General features: G+C 36.3%; 1 protein-coding gene across 1 annotated transcript in view; it reads left to right on the top strand.

Annotated features, from left to right (window-relative positions):
* Positions 1–22,845, top strand: part of TRHDE (thyrotropin releasing hormone degrading enzyme) — a 389,314-nt gene that overhangs the window by 259,180 nt on the left and 107,289 nt on the right. Inside the window, exon 7 of the mRNA XM_070409715.1 lies at positions 6,169–6,234. Within this exon, the coding sequence (XP_070265816.1) occupies positions 6,169–6,234 (66 nt within the window). The remainder of the gene's footprint in view (positions 1–6,168; positions 6,235–22,845) is intronic.

Genomic DNA, 22,845 nt, shown 5'->3' with positions numbered 1-22,845 from the left:
CAAAATCATGTCTTGGAAAAACCACGGAGGATTTAAGATATGCTTTTATTCCAGACCGAAAGCCATTATTCAGTAACAAATCATGTTAGAACTCGAATACACTCAACACATGCCCACATTTAATGCAGACACATTATTTAGAAATTTACATTTTAAAAGTACTTTGATTTAGAATCAATAGACTAAATTCTTTACTTAGAAAGTAACAATAAAGTCTTACCTCAGAGGTCTCTATGCTAAAAATATCTCAACAATTGAATGCATGGATGCAAATCTGGAAAAATGTTCTAGTAACTACTACACCTGTGTAATTTTCAACACATTACTTTAACCCTTTACCTCAGTCTTTCCCATATGTAAACTGAATATAATGATATAGTTTTCTTTACCTGGTCATATCCTGGATAACGGCAAACACATCTGTAAAGTGGAATATACCAGCTAAGGGACCAATAATTTATGCTTGTTTGGAACTCAGCATTTAGAGTTGCCCTACTGGGTCAGGTCTTCTGAGAAGAAGTCGCTATGGTGTGTGAGGTATTTATTTGAGAAAGGAGCCTTGAAGGTAGGGAGAGCTGCCTTGAGATCACTGTGAACAGGATGTTCACAGCCTATGCTAAGAGAGAGAGGGAAGGAAGAAGCATTGGGTTTAAAGAGTTTCAGACAGCAGCCCAATTGGAAGAAACATCCATCCAGGCCAACGGGGAGTCCGGAAGCCAGAGTTTTCCATTAGAGGAGTCCCCTATCCACCTGGTTCCACTGCCGTGCTCAGCCATTGGCTGGGATTAGACTGAGGAAAGTGAAGCCTTTAGGATGGCGAATGCCGAAGAAATGCGAGCAGTGCATATTCACAGCTGCCACATCCGCACACAGTATCTGATATAAAATATCACCGTCGAAAGCTTTGCTTGCCCTTTGTTTTCACTGAAGCTGCTCTAAACTAGCTTTATGTCCCCTAGACCACCAACACTTTCTATTATGCTAGCCAACCTATGTCTTCTATCCCATTGCCAATCCTGGACATATTGCTCAGCTATTTCAACTATGTCTCATTGAATTAGATTTCCCTTCATCATCTCCTGGGAACATCTACTGATAGCAAGCTCTGAGTAACTCTAAGAATTTTCTTTTTCTAAGTTTTTGTTATGTTTAAGGAGAGTATCATGTAACTATTTTGACTTGGGGTCACAAAAAAATAATCCAAATTCATTAAGATTACTGGTTTTGGAGTTAGATATTAGTAGAATTCTAATCCTGGCTCTATAACTTGCTATCTGTGTTAATTTGGGTAAGTTACCCAATTATTTAAGCCTCAATTTTCTGATCTGACAAATAAAAATAGTATGGTGTTTTTTTTGTGTTTTTTTTTAATATATTTTATTGATTTCTTACAGAGAGGAAGGGAGAGAGATAGAGAGTTAGAAACATCGATGAGAGAGAAACATCAATCAGCTGCCTCCTGCACATCTCCCACTGGGGATGTGCCCGCAACCCAGGTACATGCCCTTGACCGGAATTGAACCCGGGACCTTTCAGTCCACAGGCTGACGCTCTATCCACTGAGCCAAACCGGTTTCGGCATGTTTGTTTGTTTTTTACAATAATGTAAATATGGCATGCAGTAGTTGCTTAATGAGTGAAGCAGGTACATCATTAATAATCTTATCTAGGACTTATGTTTTTCTGTGCATTTCCATATTATTTTTGACTCTTTATTACCTTCTCTCTGGAGTAAAAACCTAGTTCCACTCTTTGCAACTCATAAAATCTTGGGACTACCTTTCCTACATTACTGTGCCTCAGTATTTATTGAGAACCTACTGTATTCCAGGAACTGTTTTTTTTTTCCAATGGGTCTCTAGTGAGTCACACAGACCAAGTCTTCTTGTGCTTTTCATTTTCATATCCCCACGACTCTGCAAAGACCATTCCTGCCATGCCATGCAAATGCACCCTGCTTACCTTTGCTTATGGAATCCCACCCAGTCTCCAAGGTCCAGCAGGAATGTCCCATCTTTAGATCTTCTTTGACATGCATCCCTCCAGATATAATAAACTTACCCTTTTCTGAAATGCGCTCAAATATTTTTCTTTTTTTTGCAATTCATCTCATACTGTGTTGTGTCTTCTCATTTCACTTGCGAGGTTTTGAGTTCCTGGAGGACAGGGACTGTGGCATACCTATTTATATTCTACAGGATCCTGAGCACACTGCCTCACTCAATAAGCGTCTGTTCAAGGAATACATTAGTTGCAATCTCCCTCTCTTCAAAAGTGATTATTTATCACTAAGGTACACCAATAAAGTAATAAACTCTATATCCCGGCTGAGTAGTCTTAAGAATACAAAGTAATTGCCATGCGTGCAACTAATTTCTCTTTCTCTCTCCTGCAGTTATTACGTTAAGGGCCTGGCATAGGGAATGGGAGTGCCAAGTCATAGGGCACAGTCTTTTCTCTGCAGCTGTTTACTGTCTTTGAGACTGACACAAATGAAAGTGATTACAATGTAAAATGAAATAAATTTTAGCTAAGAACTTATATGAAAAAGATATCCCAAATAGAGAAATTGCTGATCTATGGGTTTATACTTTTGTGGAATATTCTTTATGAAACCTTAAAGATCAAGGTAGTAGTTTCCATCCTGATATCTCCCTGAATCTTGGTGTAGTAAATATAATGATGGGTTTTCTTGAGCAAGTCTCAAAATTATAGAAATCTTGTAGAAATCACCTTCTTATTCTCATAAAGCTATTCAGGCTGCCTGGTACCCAGTTTGTTTGATTGGGGCTGGGATTTTGAATCATAAGTGAGTATGTTACCATTGTAAATAATATATACTTGGTGAAAAATGTTTGGGATTCAGTGTGTGTGTGGGAGGGGGAGGGGTATTTAATATTTGCAATGAGTTATCCTGCGTTAAGAGGTGTGATCCTTGTTGTAAGCCACACATAGTTGGTGCCATGCATGTTGGCTACAAGATGACAGTTGGAGAGCCCATCTGTCTATGAAGTGTTATGAAATAAGAATTTTTAAAATGTAGCTTTGGAAAGAAAAGGCCAGTTAAATACAGAAGAGTGCAAATACTCTGGAGAATTAAAAATGTTCAAGTGGGCAACACAAGCATATTTTTAAAAAGTAATTAAATTACACAGGATAATAATAATAGAGGGTTCAGCGATATATAGCTTTTATATGTTGAATATATTTCTAGGTTTTATTTCCTGTTAGCACTCTGCTCCAGCTGAACCGAGACAGGAAAACGGGTATATTCTTTATGATTAGAAAGGATTCTGTTGCCATTAACCCATACTAAATTGATAGTTTTTATAGCTCGACAAGAGACCAAGTCATCATTACCTGGAGGGAAATATCTAAATCATCTGAAGATGGCTGTTCTGTTCTGAAGGAAAGTTTGAGATGACTGCTTGAGTGCCAAAGTCTCACTCCTCAAGTGGTTTTGCAGTAGAATTGATTGTTCCCTGTTGGGGTGGGTATATATTACACTGGGGAGCTTGTGAAGGAAATTCTAGAGGCAGGGCTGATAAGTTCTAAAGGGAATTCTGATTTGGTCCCCAGACTGAATGATAGATGCTTATATCTTAGGGACCTATGCAAGTACTCAGAAGATAGGAAGAAGCAAGAGAAAGAGCAAAGAGTACAAGATATGGGAGAAACATATATCAGAAGAGGCACGGAACTCTATGGCTTGGCCAGCTTATCTTTTGTTGAGTTGTGAATATTAATTTTGGGAGCAATTTTGGTGATGACTGAAAAATTTTATAATATTTCTTTAATGATGATGCATGGTGCCTGAGTATTGTATTGCATTAAAATCCCAGAATTCTAGAAAACACTTTTAGTAACAATGGAAATGCCTAGACAGATGAGTCTATATATGGTTGATCCGATGCTCTTATAAAAAATGAGACACCTGGTAAGAATGAGTTACTGGAGAGTGAATTTGTAATGTCTATGCATTCGATGTATCTACACTAATAAAAGACAAACATGATCATACCTTTGCAATGCCTTAAGCCACGACCACCAGCTAATCAGAGCGACTATATGCAAATTAACCCAACCAAAATGGGGACCGTCAGCCACGGAGCTGGAGCAAGCAGGAGGCTTGGTTGCCCCAGTGATGGAGGAAGCCAAGCTTCCCGCCTGCCATGGCCGGCTCTGAGCTCCACTTAAGGCAACAAAGTTTCAATTATAGAAGATAAATAGACCCCAGAATAAAAAAAGAAAAAAAAGAAAAAAAGAAAAAAGGAAAGGCTGGGAGCTTCCATCACTGGGGGGCTTGGCCAGCCTGAAAACGGCCCTCAGCCCCTCACCCAGGCTGGCCAGGCACCCCAGTGGGGACCCCTACCCTGAAGGGGATGTGACTAGCCTGCAAACAGCCATCAGCCCCTCACCCAGGCTGGCCAGGCACCCCAGTCGGGACCCCCACCCTGAAGGGGGTGTGACCAGCTGCAACCAGCCATCAGCCCCTCTTCCAGGCTGGCCAGGCACCCAAGCGGGACCCCCACCCTGATCTGGGACATCCTTGAGGGCAAACCAGCCGACCCCCACCTGTGGACCAGGCCACTATCCTATGTAGTAAAAGGGTAATATGCAAATTGACCCTAACAGCAGAACAACTGGGAATGACTGGCCACTATGACACACACTGACCACCAGGGGGCAGATGCTCAATGCAGGAGCTGTCCCCTGGTGGTCAGTGCACTCCCACAGTGGAAGCTCTGCTCAGCCACAAGCCAGGCTGATGGCTGTCAGCATAGCGGTGGTGGTGGGAGCCTCTCCTGCCTCCTCAGCAGCACTAAGGATGTCCAACTGTAGCTTAGGTCTGCTCCCTGCTGGTAAGGACATCCCCCAAGGGCTGCCGGGCTGCCAGAGGGATGTCTGACTACCAGCGTGGGCCCAATCCCCCAGGGAGCGGGCCTAAGTCAGCAGGTGGACATCCTCCAAGGGGTCCCAGACTGCAAGAGGGCATAGGCTGGGCTGAGGAACCCCCCCAAGTGCACAAATTTTTGTGCACTGGGCCTCTAGTAAGTCATAAAAGGATTTTCCCTCTAAAACCAGGCTTTTTTTATATTTAAACCTTTGCTGCTTATAATCCACCATGCCATAGTTAAGAACAATTTTGTGCAGATTGAAATACTTTCTTGAAAGCTTATTTATATTTTGCAAACAAATTTGTGGTCATCCAGGCTTAACCATCATTATTTGGAATGTTTCATATTGATTACATGTCTACCTTTTTGCACTGATTTTGTTCTATAATATTATAATAATTGTTCTCAAGGTGAAGAAGATTCTTAAATTAGTATTTTCCTCTATTACTCTAAATATTTATAGTGATGACATATTTTACTTGCATATGGATATATGGCTACAGCCAGCCTCTAAAAGAAATGGACAGGAAATAAGAATAATTAATTTTATAAAATACTGATAGCTAACTCTCATATTGTTAAATTTTTTTAAAACCATATTTTAATTGCCTTACAGATATTACTTCATTTAAGCTCAGAACAGCCATATTAACTTGGGACTGTTATTGCCTACACTTTACAAGTGAGAAAAGTGAGGAACATAGAGGTTAAATATTTTTTTTTCCTGAGTTAATATGGCAAGTAGGTGTCAGAGCCAGGAGTTGAAACCAAACAATCTGATTGCTTGGTATTTCTGCTCTCTACTTCTATAGCTAAACTATTCTTGCTTGAGCCAGGGTTAGAGTGAGTAAGTAGCTATGTTACTTGAATGCTATAGTTTAATATGATTATTTATTAACATGGACATTCTCCCTTACTGGATTATGAACTTGTAAGTACCAAAGAATCATGTTTTATTAACTCTGTCATACATTGTGCTTAATAAAATTTTTATTACTCCTGAATTACAGCTTATTATTGCCCTGAGATATTCTGTCCAGAAGATTTCTATTTTGAAGTCATTGGTCTTTGATTCACAAAGCAAAAAATGCAATTGTTACCAATAAGAGGAATACTGTATTCATGATTTTCTTGTTTCTTAACTATTGTTAAGAATAAAGTAGCATGAGTGAGTCAAACTATATTTGTTTAATATAGGATACTTTTAGAATAATGTTACTTGGTTGAAATTCTTTTCTTTTCTTTTTTTTTAAATACTCTTTTCCCGCAGGGTGCTGCTTTAATTAGAATGCTGGCAAATTTTATGGGCCATTCAGTATTTCAGAGGGGTTTGCAAGTAAGTAAAATGCTTCCTATTTTCTCTTATCTTTTTCCTGTCCTCATATTTATTTTAAAGTTTTCTCACAGCTTGAAAAATTGCCAATACAAAATTGCTGAATTTGATGAAAACCTTTAGAATGAGTAAGGTAAGCAGTATCTTCCCATATGACAAATGAAAGAGGTAAGATACTCACTATACCAACCGATAAAACTCAAACTGTTATACCATTTAGAATCTCTTTACTACACATTTTAAAATTGAAGTACTTTTCAAATATATCAGATCCTAAATAATCTACAAAAGATTTTTGAGTCTGCTTCCTTTTTCTTCCATTTAAAATTTTATATACAGTGAAAACAAACTATGTTAGCCTTACAAAATATGTATTTGAGAAAATCAATTTCATTTTTCAAATATGTGCCTTTTATGTTATTTTATTGTTGACATGTGTAGATTGCTATTTGTTCCAAAGTTATTTAAATGTCTTTAAATTAGAAAATACAATATTTTAAATAAAGGGGGAAAATAAACAGTTTTATCTTACTGCATTTGGACTATGAAATACAGAATCTAACAGTGGATTCTTAGAAAAGAAAGATTCTTAACTCTTAAAAGCAAACACAAACATAGAAAAATGTAACTTTTATTCCATTGCTTCTATTGAAGTAAATCATGTTCCTAGCAGCTGTGATTGATGAATTATTTATGATGCATTCTGCTACTTAGAAGTGTCCTTTAAAGTAAATTGATGTTCACCTGAAATACAATTATGCCAAGACAGAGAGAGCAATCAATCTTATCTGTTCTTAGTAAGCTTTTCATTTTGAAATTTAAATAAACTACATGTGGGATCAGGTCATATTTTAGTAGTCTAATTCTATCTTTACCCAAAATAAACTAAAAAAGAAAAATACAAGGCAAGAGTTAAACAAGTTATGACAAAGCTACATATACTTTATACAACAAAGAAAAAAATATACATTTCTTGAAGACTAATTTTCCTTAGAAAATATTTTTACAGATTTGCTCCAGCAGAGGTTGAAATTTACTTTAATCAGCTCTTTCTATTAGGGGCACCTTTAGAATAGCTGAGTTCCATTGAAGCTACTGACCGGGTGCTAAAGTCTCTATTCTAATCACATAGTTAGAAAATCCTTTTTCTCAAGGAGTGCCCTCCATGAATGTAAACTTTCTGGACAGATGTCCTTCCTTATCCCCACTCTTTTGTTTCTCCCCATTGAAGTTGTAGCATGGCGGTTCCAGAAAATATCTAAGCTTTCTCAAGGCAACATAAATCAAATTGGATTTCCTGGTAGCAAGTTGATGTGAAATCACTTTCTGTATACAATTTTTATTGTTTCTCCTCATCTGTGTGTATGAATTTCTTTGGTAGATTGAATAACTATAGTTATATTATTTGGCAAGGATTATTGTCTTGCAGCATTTTTCTTTATCCTGTCTTGCTTTCTATGGTATGCAAAATACATCAATTTTTAATTCACCCAATCCTAGTGACCCAGGCTGTTCAGTTTTATCTGAAACAGACTATTTGCCCTCTGACTCCCATATATTAAACTTCCATTTGAAGCTTGTGTTAATGTGTACCTTTATGCTCTGATACTTGATTTGGTTAATTTTCAATGGAGGGACTCTATGCTTGTCAACATTGCATTTCATTCGCCTTGTGACATCTCATTGATCAGATGGATCTGTATCCTTCAGTACTTCCTCGCAGCTTTATTTATACTCATCACTCAAGCTGATTTAGTGTATCATCAGCAGTTGGATTAGTTTACAGTGGATCCCTATGTCTAGGTGATAAATTATCATCTCTTGTGCATGAAGATGTATGGGATACATTTTGGAAATGACCTCCTGAACAGACACTTTATGTCATGGTACTGAGTGGTCACAGAGTTGATATTAATATATTTCCCATCCACAAGTCTCTAGGGAGTCTTGGTTTTATAGTCTTGTTGAAAGAGCTAATCTGGATTGTCAGTGCTTACCTCTGCTGGAAAATCTATTAATTGTCTTTACATTAACATGGCTGTTTCTGTGTTGACAAATGGAAGTTTATATTTGCAAACAGACTCAGGTTAGATTTACAAGTGTAAGCAATTCCAAATATTATGCCTTATTATATATTTTTCTTTCTTCCTCCTTCTTTCCTCCCCCTTATTATTATGTATCCTTGTCCTTCTTGTCCTCCTCCTTCTTCTTCCTCTTCTTTGTCTTCTTCTTTCTTCTCTGTACTTGGTCCTTAGCCCTCATACTTCACACAGGAACAATAATAATGGTGTGTTTTTTTTCCTAAACTTTTTGTTATCTTACAAGTTTTGTATGCTTTTGACTAATGCTCTTTTGGGAACAAGGCAAAATTTTTTTACTAATGCAAACACAGAAAAATTATTTATGATAAATAATAAATATATAGGGTATCCCTAAAATGGATATACACTCTAATAGCTGATAACTCACTTAATTTTGAAAATGAACTGTATGTTAATAAACACTGACTTCATAATCATTCAAAGTGTGTATACATTTTTGGGGACATCCTGCATAATACATATAAATAATAAATAATAAATGTAATATTTTATATATTAAATATAATAAAAATAATATACAGAAGTAGTAGCTTTTTAGGTCAGTTCACATGCTCATATTTAATCTCCAAAGTATCTGAGTATAGATTGAACTATATTTTTCTAACTTTTGTAATATTTTGTATTGGAAAATATATTTTAATTTTCAGATCACACATATATTTCTCAGTAGGAAGGGACTCAGAGACTTTTTGAAAAATGTTTTGCTCCTAATAGCCACATAATCCATTGGGTCAGCTATTAGTAAGTCTAAAAAACAGTTTTATACTGAATAACCACAATTTTCTTTAGTCTGGTCTTCTTGATACATTTTTGTCTAATTCCCCTTGCTTCTTGAATTTTGTCTGATGCTTAAATCGTTCAGTCTTGTGGAGTTTTTTAAAAATAAATTACCTCAAAATATTTTTTAAATAGTGTATACATACATAAAAGTTTTATCCTGGCTACCATTAGTAAATTAATTAGCTTCTGTTTTGATGTTTAAATTGGAAGTGAGGTGTAGAACCTACCAAGCTTGGAACCTTGATTTTGTATGCCACTTGTAAATAATATGTTTTTAAAACATAGAAATGTTTACATTTTTTGTAAACTGCACATATCTACTATCTAAATAATTCATTTCCCAAAATAATAACAGGCATATTTTGGGTGGCAAGAGGCAATGGAATGAGTAGGGACAAGTAACTCTAATTTCTGTTTCTAATTAATGCAGGTTTTCTACAAGTAATTCAAACCATTGGTCTCTGACTTTATAGTTACAAAGTGTAAGAGTTGGACAAAATACTCTTTAATATTTTCCCACCTTTTAGATTCTCTGAATTTAAGATTTATTTGATACATTTTACTAGTTAGATAATTTAGATTTGATACTTTAATTATGGAAAGTATTTTAATTTGATTGAAAAATTTGTAACTTAGATGTGCAAATCTGAGTGATTCCCTGTTCTTGAATCATAAGTTAATCATCTGAATATTAAAACTATATGGGTATATCTATCTATATCTACCTATATCTATCTATCTATCTATCTATCTATATATCTATCTATATATCTATGTGTATATATATATATATATATATTTGACCCTTGAACAACAGGGGTTTGAAATGTGGGAGTCCCTTTTATATACATATTTAAAAAATACCTGTACCATTTTGATCCATGGTTGGCAGTCCACAGATGTGGAGCATTGACTGTATGCATTGATCTATGATATATAATGGGCTTGAGCATCCACAGATTTTGCTATCCATGGGAGTCCTGGAACCACCCTCATAGTTATTGAGGGATGACTAAGTTTTGGGGGAGTCAAAGGTTACACATGGATTTTGACTCTGAGGGAGTTGGTGTCCCTAACCCCCACATTATTTTAATGGTCAACTATAGCACTATATCTAGTCCAACCAAATCAGCATTTATTGTTACTGAGAATTTTTGCTGGTAATATGTTTCTTTTGCCAGTATTAAGAAACAACTTATATTTCCTTTGCTTTTTAGTTACTTTTTCTATTTTGTGACACTTTATATTTTGTTACACTTTCATATTTTGCTCTGGGTAATTTACATGTTTGTTATTAAACTATAGTTATTTTCAATGACATTTTTTGAGAACTTACTTTTTGAAGTTTCTCAGTGATTTTCCGCATGTCTATTGTCCTTACTAAGGTCAGGATTTCTACTTGTGTGCCTGAAATCTGCTGAAACTGATTCTGTTTATGGGTCTGACTACATTGGGGTGGTTAGAGGTTGGTCTGGAGGAGAACCGGCTTCGTCCTTGATGATGTCATTACAGGGGACTTAAATAAGAGCAACTGACTTTTTCAGAGACAAGAGCTGTTTTTGAAGGCAAGGGAAACAGTGGAATTTAGACTTTAAAGATTTCCATTCTACTTCGTGTCCCACACTTTCTCAATCAATGTCCTAATTTTCACATAAGAGACCTAGTAAAGCCATAAAGTTTGCTGGAGTTCTGATGTTACCACTCAGAATTTCAACCTTAGTTTGCTCTTCAGTTATATTGATTCTAAGGCTAAAGGATTCACAACATCTTTCAGCATAGTTAGAGACCATCTCTGATTCCCTACCAATACCTGCAGCACTGAGATTACTGTGTTTTTTTTGTAATCTCTCCAGTCTAGTCAGAAATAACTATTCTTGTTGCAGATTTTTTAATTCTCTATTCTCCTGTGTTGTTATATTGAAATAGTCATTTGTTTTTCCCAAAGCCAATTTTTCAATTTAGGCAACTATAATAATTTAAGAATCTGTCTAGGCCTTGAAAACCATGGATTGCCAGGATTTTATTACCCATTGTCAATGCTTTTACCTCATTTAAACCTAATCAAGACAAGGAAACAATTGTAGATTTTCATCTTGGAGGGTTTGTTTCCTGGAATATACCACTTCTGGTATGTAACACAGTAGACAAACCAAAACCATGCTAAGTACATCAAGCAGAAAGGTATCTAACAGAGTATGTGATTTTTGTAAAACTGTTGGGAGGAATAGAAGAATAAAAATCAGGAAAGCCACTGGTAAACTTCAGAAAATCAAGAAATTTAAGTATCACAGGCAATTGATGTCCATATCCTCAGCTGCCTATCTGGATGCCATTGCTAGGGAGTAGCTTACCTTGGCCTCTGCCAAAGCCAACATGCCTGTTCTTTTTTACCTGAGCAACGATGACTCCTTCTTTCATGCTTTCCATAGCTCTTATGTATGCTTTTCATGCAGAATTTAAACTTGGACTGAACTCTCAAAGGATTCCAGTAAATAGTGCTTTCAAGGCATACAATGCACAAGACCGTAGAACACGGTAGGAATGGTGATGAATTGCTAACAGGCAATCTGACACACTTAATCTATCAATTTCCTCATTCTATTGATTAAATTGTGTTGTATTATTTTTGTAGGTTGTCATATTAACATATGGAGATTTAAAATGTATTAATGCCTTTCTCTCTTTCTTGATATTTGTATTAAGACTAAGCAATACTTCTCAATCAATGTCCTAAGTTTCACGTAAAAGATCTAATAAAGCCATAGAATTCTTTGGAGTTCTCACCATAAAAATAGCTACAGTAGATGTTTTCAACTGATTTCAGTAGTTTTATAAGAATTTATAATGGGAAAAATTAAGAAAATCAAACAATCAGTGACCATAATTCACTTCTTTTCTAACTACAGCTCAGTTACCTGTCTTCTGTAATCCCCAGTTTCCTCTTTGAATAAGTGAGTTGATTAAGTAGTGTCAGTACCAGTAATATGTCAGATTTTCAATTTTCTAAAGTTATTTCTCTTTTAAAATGAGGACCCAAAGAAGAAAAGATAAGGAACTTACTATTGTAAATAACTTTTAAAAAATAAATGTAAGACTGTCAAAGATTTGGTTTTCATAATCACAACTGTTGGTTCTATCTTTCTCACCTCCAGGTGGTCAGATCCTCCTGGGATATGGCAAATGTAGGGAGAAAAATCTAAGCAGCAATTTGCTTAAGTTGCTTATAATTTAAGACCAACTATACATAAGACATCTGGAGAGTAAGCTTATGTATTTTTCTAATCCAAGATTTTCTCCTAGCAATGATTCCAGTGAGTAAAGATGACTAAAAACAAAACAAATGCATGACACATTACCTGTAGGAAGAGTCGGCATGAAATGCAGTAGGCAGGTCAGCAGTAACTCCCTCTGTATACAGGCTCAAATCACCCTTTTTATGCACAATGTCATTCTTACCTTTATCACCTCATATTTGTCTGTGGCATAAATATTTCCAAATTTCTTCCCAGGTCATCCTGTAAAAAAAAAAAAGCTGGCAAGATTCCTTGGGGGGCTTCACATCTGTTTAATAATACATGGTTCAAATATGATTTTCTTATCATATCACCAGCAGAAACAGATTCCTTACTGGCAGGACACTGGGATGGAGTACATGCAGTGGAACTGCATTTCTATCCTCTTTCCCACTTGGACAGTCTTTAATGCCCAATGTTGTTGTTGACTTTCATTTTCTATATGGTTTCTAAAATAGAAATATACTGTAATTTTGCCATCCTTATTTTTTTCTGTCTCTAGAAGTTCTGGGTTATTTTACACATCTCCCTGAAATCTCTCTTGCTCCAATGAATAAATGTTTCCCCTGAATTCTTCCTTTAATAAAACTGTCCATTCCAAAGCATCTTTCAGCAATTCTTACATTTTTCATATCCCAGAGATGTTATTGTTTAAGTGCATAAACATTACATTTCACCTATATGTAGCAATGCTTATGCATATAATCCATAAATTAGGATCTTCTTTTAAATTTATTTTTTATTGTTCATATTATTACAGATGTCCCCCATTTGCCTCCCCTTATGCCTTACCTCCACCAAGCCCCTATCCCACCCCAGGCCTTCACCACACTATTGTCTGTGTCCATGGGCTATGCATATATGCATATACGTTCTTTGGTTAATGTGTCTATCTGAGATCTGTCTATCTGTTCCAGTCATCTATGTTTCTGGACATTAAGTTCCAATAGCTCAAATCCTCATTACCTAAGTATTATAGGCTTATTTTTAAAGTAAGTGATTCATGTAATGATTCTTTTAGATAGAATTTTGTACATGACTTTGATCATTCTTATTTCATTTTTACTTGTTTTAATCTACCTAGTTACATTTTTTCTCATATTTTTCTGGAAATAGAAGAATAAAACTATATGAAATCCTCAGATAATATTGATTGGCTCAGTGGCCATTAAAAATAATTAGTGCAAGTACTATTGCTTTTTCTTTTCAAAGGAAACACTATTGTCTTAATGACTTGAGTTTAGCGGTATCATTTTTCATGTTGTTATGATTCAACTCCAGGGAATTGAAATTATGAAGAAAGATCATTGTTAAGCTTGATATAAACTCAAAGCCTGAAATCCATGTCAGAAAATGAGTCACCTTTCTACTCAACCAATTAGGGTAATTCAATATCATCTAAACATGGTTGAATAAAGAACGATTTCTCTTGATTAATATTTAACTGCTCTTTTCCATAAGGTAACCTACAACAAGATGTTTGGTTCCAATTATCAGAGTGGAAATTGCTTATGCAAATCAATGTCAGGCAATGAGGTGTGGATAAAAAGCAAAATGGAAATATGATTATTATTGGTTTGTGCTCATAAAATTCTGATAGCCTGAAGTTAATGACAGGCACAAAGCCATAGGGATTATTAGTAGCAACAACATATTCAATAACTTGTGTTCCAATGAAAAGTTATATATTAACACATATACACACGATTTTTATTTGGTAACTACTGACTTAAATTTGTGAGAGAGTGTTTGCTCCCTTGCATGTAGGTTTCCAGATAAATGAAAAGTCAGAAAATAACAGAGGAATAGAGACAGCGTGTCAAAGTTAATTTCCTTTTGGAAGAGATAGTATTGTTTCATCCAGATAGTAACTGAATAATGTTTAATTTGAAATAAGTGACCATAGACAGAGATATTCTCAGATTTCTCCATGTTTTACATAAAGTGTTGTGCAGCTTTAGATATGCTATAGGTAAAAAAGGTTAAAACTTCATAAAACTTGCTGTGTTTATTCAATACTAAACAGGGGAGTGTGAAAGTAGGGTTACGGTTGTGAGTATGTGAAACAGAGTTTATTCTTGTGTTATTTATTAATTATTGTATTATTTTCCATACAAGCAACTAAAAACCTACTTTTCCATACTCTGTATGGGAATAATGCTATCATTGTTGGTGTTTGGTCATGAATTTCACCTAATTATTATTTACTTTATTTAACACCTAACTACACAGCTAAAATTAATACGCATGTTATAGAAGGAAAATATTTAAGGAAAGAGTTCATGGATGTGAAGATTAAGAATAGTATCTCTAATAAAAAAACAAGTACTTTTAGATATTAAATAGCAAAACTATTTATAATCGTGAATCAGAGAGAAATTACTTTTATTCATCAGTTTCAATTAATTTGTTTATATACATCCACGGTTTGAATCCTTATCATTTTGCCTTTGAATTAAATATTGTAAACTGACCACTTTTTAGCATTAATTGAAAAGTCTTTATCCTTAAAGACATGTATCTCTATTTGGTGATTCTGTAGGCCATAACATGGTATACCTTATACATTATATTTATTGGTTTTCTTTTACTTGTTTATTAAGGGCTCAAGAAATATTATACATTTTAGCTAATAGGCTTGAGGCTATAAAATATCTTTATAATTTTAAATGTATCTGTGAAATTATTAGACACATTGGCTGATGGGCAGATGTATCTGCATATTGATGGATATGTAAATGCATGCTGATCTTTCAACATGCACATACTTGGGTACACCTATGAGCGAACTGTCTCTCACTGTTTGCAGACAGTACCGTTTAGTTAGATTGCTAGTTGAGAAGTACAATAAACTTGCCTCAGAGGCATTTTTCTCTAACTTATTTAGGCCTTGCATCAGCAGTTTTCCTTCTTTTCCTTTTTTAAATTTATTTTTCTCCTTTTTTTATGTTTTCTTTTAGGAACATTCAAGTAATAGCCTAGGACTACATACTCGGCAATATTACCACTTTTGACACTAAAAAATATAAACCTTTCTAAGTTGATAGATTTCCCCCCCTAGTTACTCATATTTCCATATTTGTTTGGTAATTTTATTACATAGGTTAATATGAGTGAGATGGCATAGATGTACCATAATATACTTAGTTTTTTTTTTGTTTGTGAGCACTAGAATGCTTTTTAATTTTTGTTAAATAAACAACAGTATAATAATCTTTAACTTATCAATTTTCTTATTATATTTTTGGTTGTCTCTTTTATGATCAATTTTTCTTCTAAAATGTTAAGCCAATATATAATGGTAGAGATAAAACTTGAAAGTTCTCTTTTTATAATACATGAAGCAAACAGCATTGAGACTTACACATTTTAAAAATAAATTTCTTACAAATTTATTTTTAAAATTACCCTGTTATTTAAGTGTATATATTTTTATTAAAATGAGGTTGAACATTTTTTATATATTACCTTGCATTTCACCTATACTTTTCTGAGATATTTAGTCATGTTATACCCCTTTAAAAATGGACATTTTACTCATTTTTATAACTGTATAAATGGTAATAAAAATAATGAACCTTAACATACTTACCACAAATTCTTTTTATCCTGTAATAGCTAAATGTCAAAATTATTAAGAAAAACCACATGTTATAAACTAGTAGTTTAACAGAAGTGTTGTAAATACCTATCTTAAGTTATATATTTGGAACCGATCTTGAAAAAGGTTCAGGTGCATTCAAAACTCCATTTTGACCTACCTCTGTGTTTCTGTCTATGGAAGAGAGAGCTCCAAGTTAGTATGATATATACAAAAAATTTTGATATCCATTTACAACCAGTCTCTTTTATTTACCTTTATTCCTTTGCTCAAGGTATCTCCATATGATTATTCTACAGATAAATTTTTCCCTTAAGAATAATAACTCATTTTAGTGTGAAAATCTTTTCTTGATGCTTTGTGCTAGTAAACCAAAATTGTGATTTTTTTCTTCTGTTTTCCCCTCTTTCATAGCTTTATTGTTGAAAGTATTACAAATGTCCCCTCCTCCCCCTCCCCCCCACCATTGACCCCCTCCACCCTGCTCAGGCCTTTCCTGCACTATTGTTTGTTCTTACTCCAGCTCTGCTTAATTTTGTGTTTACAGTCCATGTTGTTCACCCATCAGACATTTTCAATTACTCATTTATTCCACACATACTTATTGCATACCTATTCTATGTAGACACCATGTAAGCACCAGGTAGTCAGGGCATTCTGCACATAACAAATATGGCCCTGATCTCATGAATCATATAATAGGATAAAGTAAACACTGAATAGGAAAAACAACTACATACATATTTACTAAATATAATAAATGCTAGGGAGAAAAACAGTAGGATGCTCTGGGAGAACATTTAGGTGGGTGGGTAGGGGAACTTTAGTTGGGTGTTTAGGAGATCTCTCTTGGGAAGAAGCTTGTATAATTAGGTCTGAGGATGGGGAAGAGCTGGGTGAGGAGTGGAGCATTCAAGGAAGATGGAAGGGCTTGTGCAAAGGGCTGAGACAAAGAACTGAACATTTCCAGTGTATGTAAAATAAAATTTCCGGCTGTGGATGAATAGGCTCAGTAAAGACAAGGGAGGAGGGAGCATTGGAGGCAGGAGCCAATCAGGAGCGCTGAAGTAGACTGTGTCAGAAAGCTGGGTTTTATTGTGAGTGCCTTGGGATGTTATTAAATAGTGTAAAACTGTGATGTGACACGGTTCTATTTATATTTAAAGCAGTTACCTGGCTATTTGTATTAATACATTAGGATCAGGGCACACAGAATACCCAGAGGGGAATCAGGTAATAAAATTTGGAAGATATGTCAATATTCAGATAAGAGATGATGGAGGTTTAGTCAGTAGCTATACAGAGACATGGGTGGATTCAAAATGTTTTTGAAGGTAGAATTAAATGGACCCAAGGGGAGATTGGGTGAAGAATGTGGTATGAGAGGTGAGGAAGAAAAGGTACCCAAGAATGATTCCGAGGTCTCTGGGTTGAAGGCCTGGGACCAAAAGCTGAAAGGCTGTAACTGTTAGAAGTTGAGGAAAGGAAAGGGGCCAGCAAAAGAGACTGAGATAGAACAGCTGGAGGCTCAGGCAGAATACCAAGGGCGTGGTGTCACTCATGTCAAGAGAAAAGCTTATTTAAAGAATAAGAAAATGATCGATGAGGTTAAATGCAACTGAGAGGCAGAGTAGGATAAAGACAGGAGTGTTCCGTTGGCAGCTTGCAAATGTATTGATTTCAGTGGAAGAGTGAATAGAAAAATGCTTAAGTGAATACAGTGTGTGTAAAATAAAATTTAAAGAAGTTGGCCAAGAAAGTGGATCAGAAAAACAGGGTAGGTAGTTAGAGGTAGATAAGGGTTAAGGAACCTTCCCTCTTGTTTTTAAAGATGGGAGACAGTTGTACTAGTCTTAGGCCCAGCTAGAGAAGGAGTGAGGAGAGGGAGAGTCGGATAACTCTAGAGAAGACATAATTAGGACATTGGTCCTTGAGAAGGTAAAAGGAATGGTTTTTGACAGGAGATTCACTCCCAGTTAATTTGGAGATTTGTAAATGGGAAAATGAGGAAGTTACTTTCTAATGAATTCTATTTTTTTCAGTTCAGTGTCCCTTGCGGAAAGGTCAGCGGCTGAAAGTGAGGTAATGCTGGGTGGTAGAGAGGTTTGGAGATTGAAGAGTGTTCAGGAAGAGTAGAAAGGCATGGCAGTATTGAGTGCCTATTTGAGTTTGGTGATTATAAATTTGTAATGAAATTAAACTGCCCTATTGCATTATTTTCTCCTGTGATGCTCAGCTGCGCAGGCTTGGAGGAGGCAAACACTTGGATTCATCCATAATTGGGGTTTTGCCAGCTCTGATAATTGGACTGAGCTGCAAAGGAGAAGAGGCTGTTTGCTAGGAATTAAGATGAACTATGAACTATAAGCTGAATAATCAGAAAAACAAAGACAGAAAGGATCTGAAAGACAAATACCCACCATTAATGTTACCAGTAAATAATAAATTAACAAGTATATATAATTTTAGCACTGAATAAAGCAAACCCATATGCTTCTGAGCATATAGGAAATTTAATCTGCCTGTATTGAATTCTCTTATGTCATGGCCATTAATACTAGAATATCCCAGGGAACTTTTCTCAGTCCAGAACATATGGTAAAGAGCCCTCTGTTCCAATCCTCACTGATAGGCAGTCATATTGATTTCATGAAGGGGGCTGATGAGTGAACGGGAAAGAAGTAAGATAGTGCATATCGCTTGAGTGTTTAGTCTTTATCTTGTCCAAGCCTTGCCTTTCTGGTTACTTGAAGATTAGTGTCTTTATTGCTCTATTACTAAATCAGGAATGGCTATTTTGTTCTGAGGAGTCCGATAAGTCTCCCATTCCATGAGCAATAGTGCCCCCATTCCATCACATCTCTTTGAAACACAAGGTGCTACACCCCACAACTGGCAGAGCCCTCCAACTCTTTTTTTTTTTCCAGATTTGGGTGGGATACAGTTTCTAAGATTTCCTCAAGTCTGAAGAAGGGTTGGTCTCAATTTCTTGCCTTTTTACTTTTTCAAACATTGATTTGATTTCTCCCTACACTTCAAGTTCATATAATTTCCCTTCTTTGGGCTTCTAGAAAAGTTTGGCTTCTCTTGGAGGTAAGGTTGAAGATGAAGATGCTGACTCAACCCCCCCCCCCCCCCCCCCCCGGCCTTGAGCTTGGTCTTAAAATAACTAGAATTTTTTGGGTTCTTTGTGTGGCAGGTATTTTTCTAAGTGCTTCACTTGTTTTATGTCATTTTCTGTGAACATTTTTCTCAAGTGCTATGTTATCCACTCTTTCTAGTTGAAGAAATTAAGGGTTAACGAAAATAGATACCTTACCCAAGATCACATGGCTGCTTAGGGTCATGTAGGGCGCAGCTATAGGGTTAAGCCTCGGACTGACCTGTTGGCAAAGCCACAAACAAGTCCCAGCATAGAGGGCAAAGTCCTCTTAGCATAATTAGGCTTGACCTTATGACGCCCCCTATATCTTATCTGGGTAGCTAATGGGCTGTGGGAGATGTAGCAAGTGCTGCCAAAACAAGTAACTATGGTGAACATTGTAACTATGGTGACTATGGTGACCACTACCTTGTTTACCTCTGGCTATAAAATAAAGGCTCAGCTTGCCTCTGGATCTCTCTCTGTGCCTCAGCCAGGCACAAGAATATCCACCTAGAGTCAGACCCAGCTTATTCTCTCTGTCTGTCATTTCTTCATCCATTCGCCGCCCTCACTCAGGCTTTCAAAGCCTTGCCTGAGCTGGCTCGGCACAGGGTCAGCCTGAATCCTTTAGCTTTTCTGAATATACACACCACTTCTTTCTCAACTGAGTTGCATGTTCTTCTCAACTAGTCCTCAGCACCGGGGCTGAGGAAAGAAGGAGTGGGAGTGGGGAACTTCTTGTACACGCCCTGCAGTCAGCAGGCATCTTGACTTATAAGAGGCAGTGTATTTTTACCAGCTAGGATATAATTTACCTATTTTGTGAGCATGCCGTGGTCAAAGCCCCTTTACCAGGGCATTTGGAAAAAGCAATTCACAAACTTCAGTTTCACCAATAGAGTCACTTTATGTCTCAGGAATATTTTGAGCCAGCAGCAGAAGTGAGAGGTGGGAATATTTTAGTGCCCCAGGACACTCCTATAGACTTACATGCACAGTATTTCACTGACAGGCATAGGACCCTGTCAGGTTGTTCTGGAAGAGAATACAAATTCAACAGTGGCAATATCTCACCTCTGGTGACGCTCCTGCGTGTTGCAGCATTGATGGCAAGATCTATAATTACTAAATAAGAGTTATGTGAAAAAAAACAAAAAAACAAAACCGATGTGAGAGTATGCCATTGCCTTTAACTTAAGACAAACAAAAAATCTTTCACGTGCTAACAGCTAAATTAAAAAATTAATTTTTGACTTTGATTTTTTATTACCTGGTGTATTTAGCAACACCTTAAGAAAATCTACTGATTTTATAAAATTTGCACTCATTAGGTGGGGAAATGGATTTTTAAACCACGTAAAATGACTTTTTGTTCCTAGAGAAATATCAGAATATAGCTATATCTAAGTAAGCAACTTCTAAAAGTCAATTTAGGTTAAATATACATTTAAAAATGGAAATCAAAATGGCATGAAAACAATGATATAACTGACTTTTCAACTATTTTTGTTTTATCCATTCAAATAACTTTTTAAAATAAATTTCATCTCTTTTTTTGTGTCTGATATCCAGAAACTTCCATACCCCTAAAAATTTGTCAATTGTTCCTATTTTACTGGGTTTCTTACTTGGAAACGTGTTATAATTTAATAATAAATGTCAAATAATTATTTATATCTCTTTACACTTAGTTCTTATCTAATAGAATGAAAATTTAAATATTCCTTTATTTTGCATAGTGCTTTTTAAATATTTTGCTTTGCATTTTTACATTTTTACTTAATCTCATAATCTCCAAATAGTCTTCAGGTATTAAGCACAATAATATATTGACCTGTAGTTTAGCTTTATTGTGTTTAGTTGTGTATCTGTCATTGTTTTAGTCTCCTTGCTTCTGTTTCTCAAGGTCAGGGAATTTGGAAACATGCTCTGAAGTGCATGGGCCGGGCTGCACATTGGTTTTATCCAATCCTTGTGTGACATTGATGTAATCTGGCAGCTTTTAGTCTGCTTTTGTTGTCCACGAATTTCTGTAATAATATACACAAAAACGTTTAATTTCAGAGCTTATGCTTCTCAGTTTAAAAACTACTCTATGAGCTTTAAGACAAAAATTTAGCGTGGTTTTGTTTTCATTGTTACTCACATGCACTCCTGTCTGTAGAGCTTTCATACCTTTTCCTCCAACCTCCTTGTCTGCCTCTCTTTTTAAATTTAAGTATCTACTTCTATTTCCAATACTTACTGTTCATAATACATTGAAAGTAGAGTAGATTTATTAGATAGAATGAGGTGTTCTTTGTTTTTCATTTTGTAAAAGTTGTGAGAAATAATTTCTATTTTTCTTTCTGGGGTTACCAATGAAATGTAAAATGTCTTTATTTTGTGTATATCAATAATTGGTGTTGTATAAGTTGTAGTTTGGGTGGTGCAAGCAACAGAAACAAACTGGTTAAATTAAGCAAGAAGAAAATTATTGGCAGGATGTAGGATAGCTCTTAGAATCACTGGGAAGACTGGAGGATCAGGCTTAGAAAACAGATAACAAGAACTAAGGGAGACTCTGAGATTAAGAAATGCAGCCAAGCTTGTGCCACAGACTGGTTGGTTCACTTGTACCATCAGCGCGGCTGGCTACCCCTGGAACCTCACTGTCAGCATCACAGGGAACAATCTTTCAACTATTCCTATTTCTTGGATCCTGTAGGGTTCATAGTCCCAATGGGAATGTTGACTTCTCTGAGGCTAGGAGACATGCCAATGCTGTAGCTAGGGAGAGTGGAGAGGGAATATTTAGAGCTAGAGGCCTGGTGCATGAACATTCATGCTCTCGGGGTGGGGGTGTCCTTCAGCCTGGCCTGTTCCCTCTTGCAGACCATGAGCCCTCGGGGGATGTCCAGGGAGCAGGCCTAAGCCACAGTCTGGCCTCCCTCTGCGGGAGGCGACCCACGGCACCAACCTTGGCCAGCCTGGCACTGCCTGCTCGCCAGCCCCCCGCCCCGTTTGGTAGATTTGCATATTAAGCTTTTATTTTATAGGATTCTTGTCCTTTCATTTCAAGTGGGAGGCAGAACCCTCACTTTCTTTCAAGAGTCCATGGTGAGTTATTGCCTCATATAAAAGTGGTGTTTAAATGCTGGAAAGCCAACAGAGTGAAATATACCCACTACAAAATTTTTGAGGAACTTTTATTCCTAACAGAAAGAAACAATATTTCACACCCTGCTTCAACCTCCTTGTCACATAGTCAGAGAAATCAATGCCCAACTCTACCTGGCATTTCCCAGACTAGTCTTACAAGTAGAACGGACCCTGCTTCCCAGCATCACTGAGGCCCAGACTTGCATCCCCTTGGAGAAAAGTGTAGGTGGTTTACCCATAAGCTAGTCTCCTCTTCTTTCTGATTTTGTTCAGGTTCTCACCCTCTATTATACAACCACATACTTCACAGGACTGGGTCTCCTGCCTTCTGTTGACCCAACACAGGTCTTCCTAATACTTCATGAACAGATTTCTGTTAGAGCACATGATGCCGTTCTGAAACACTGGAAACATGGAAAGTTTGATGCAGCATTCAAGGGGAAGTTTCTTAATTCTTAAAAAGAGATTCCCAGGAAGAAATTCCATCTTTCCTCTGCCCCAGGTCAGGTCTGAATGTGGCTCAGCATTGCAGTAGCCTGCCCTTTATGTATG

Source organism: Myotis yumanensis, unplaced genomic scaffold (assembly GCF_028538775.1).
Source record: "Myotis yumanensis isolate MYYU_CA2020_CCGP unplaced genomic scaffold, mMyoYum1.0.hap1 SCAF_3, whole genome shotgun sequence".
In the NCBI taxonomy this organism is placed as follows: Eukaryota; Metazoa; Chordata; class Mammalia; order Chiroptera; family Vespertilionidae; genus Myotis; species Myotis yumanensis.
The sequence above is the reverse complement of the archived record's forward strand: the minus strand, read 5'-3'. Positions and strand labels throughout refer to the sequence as shown.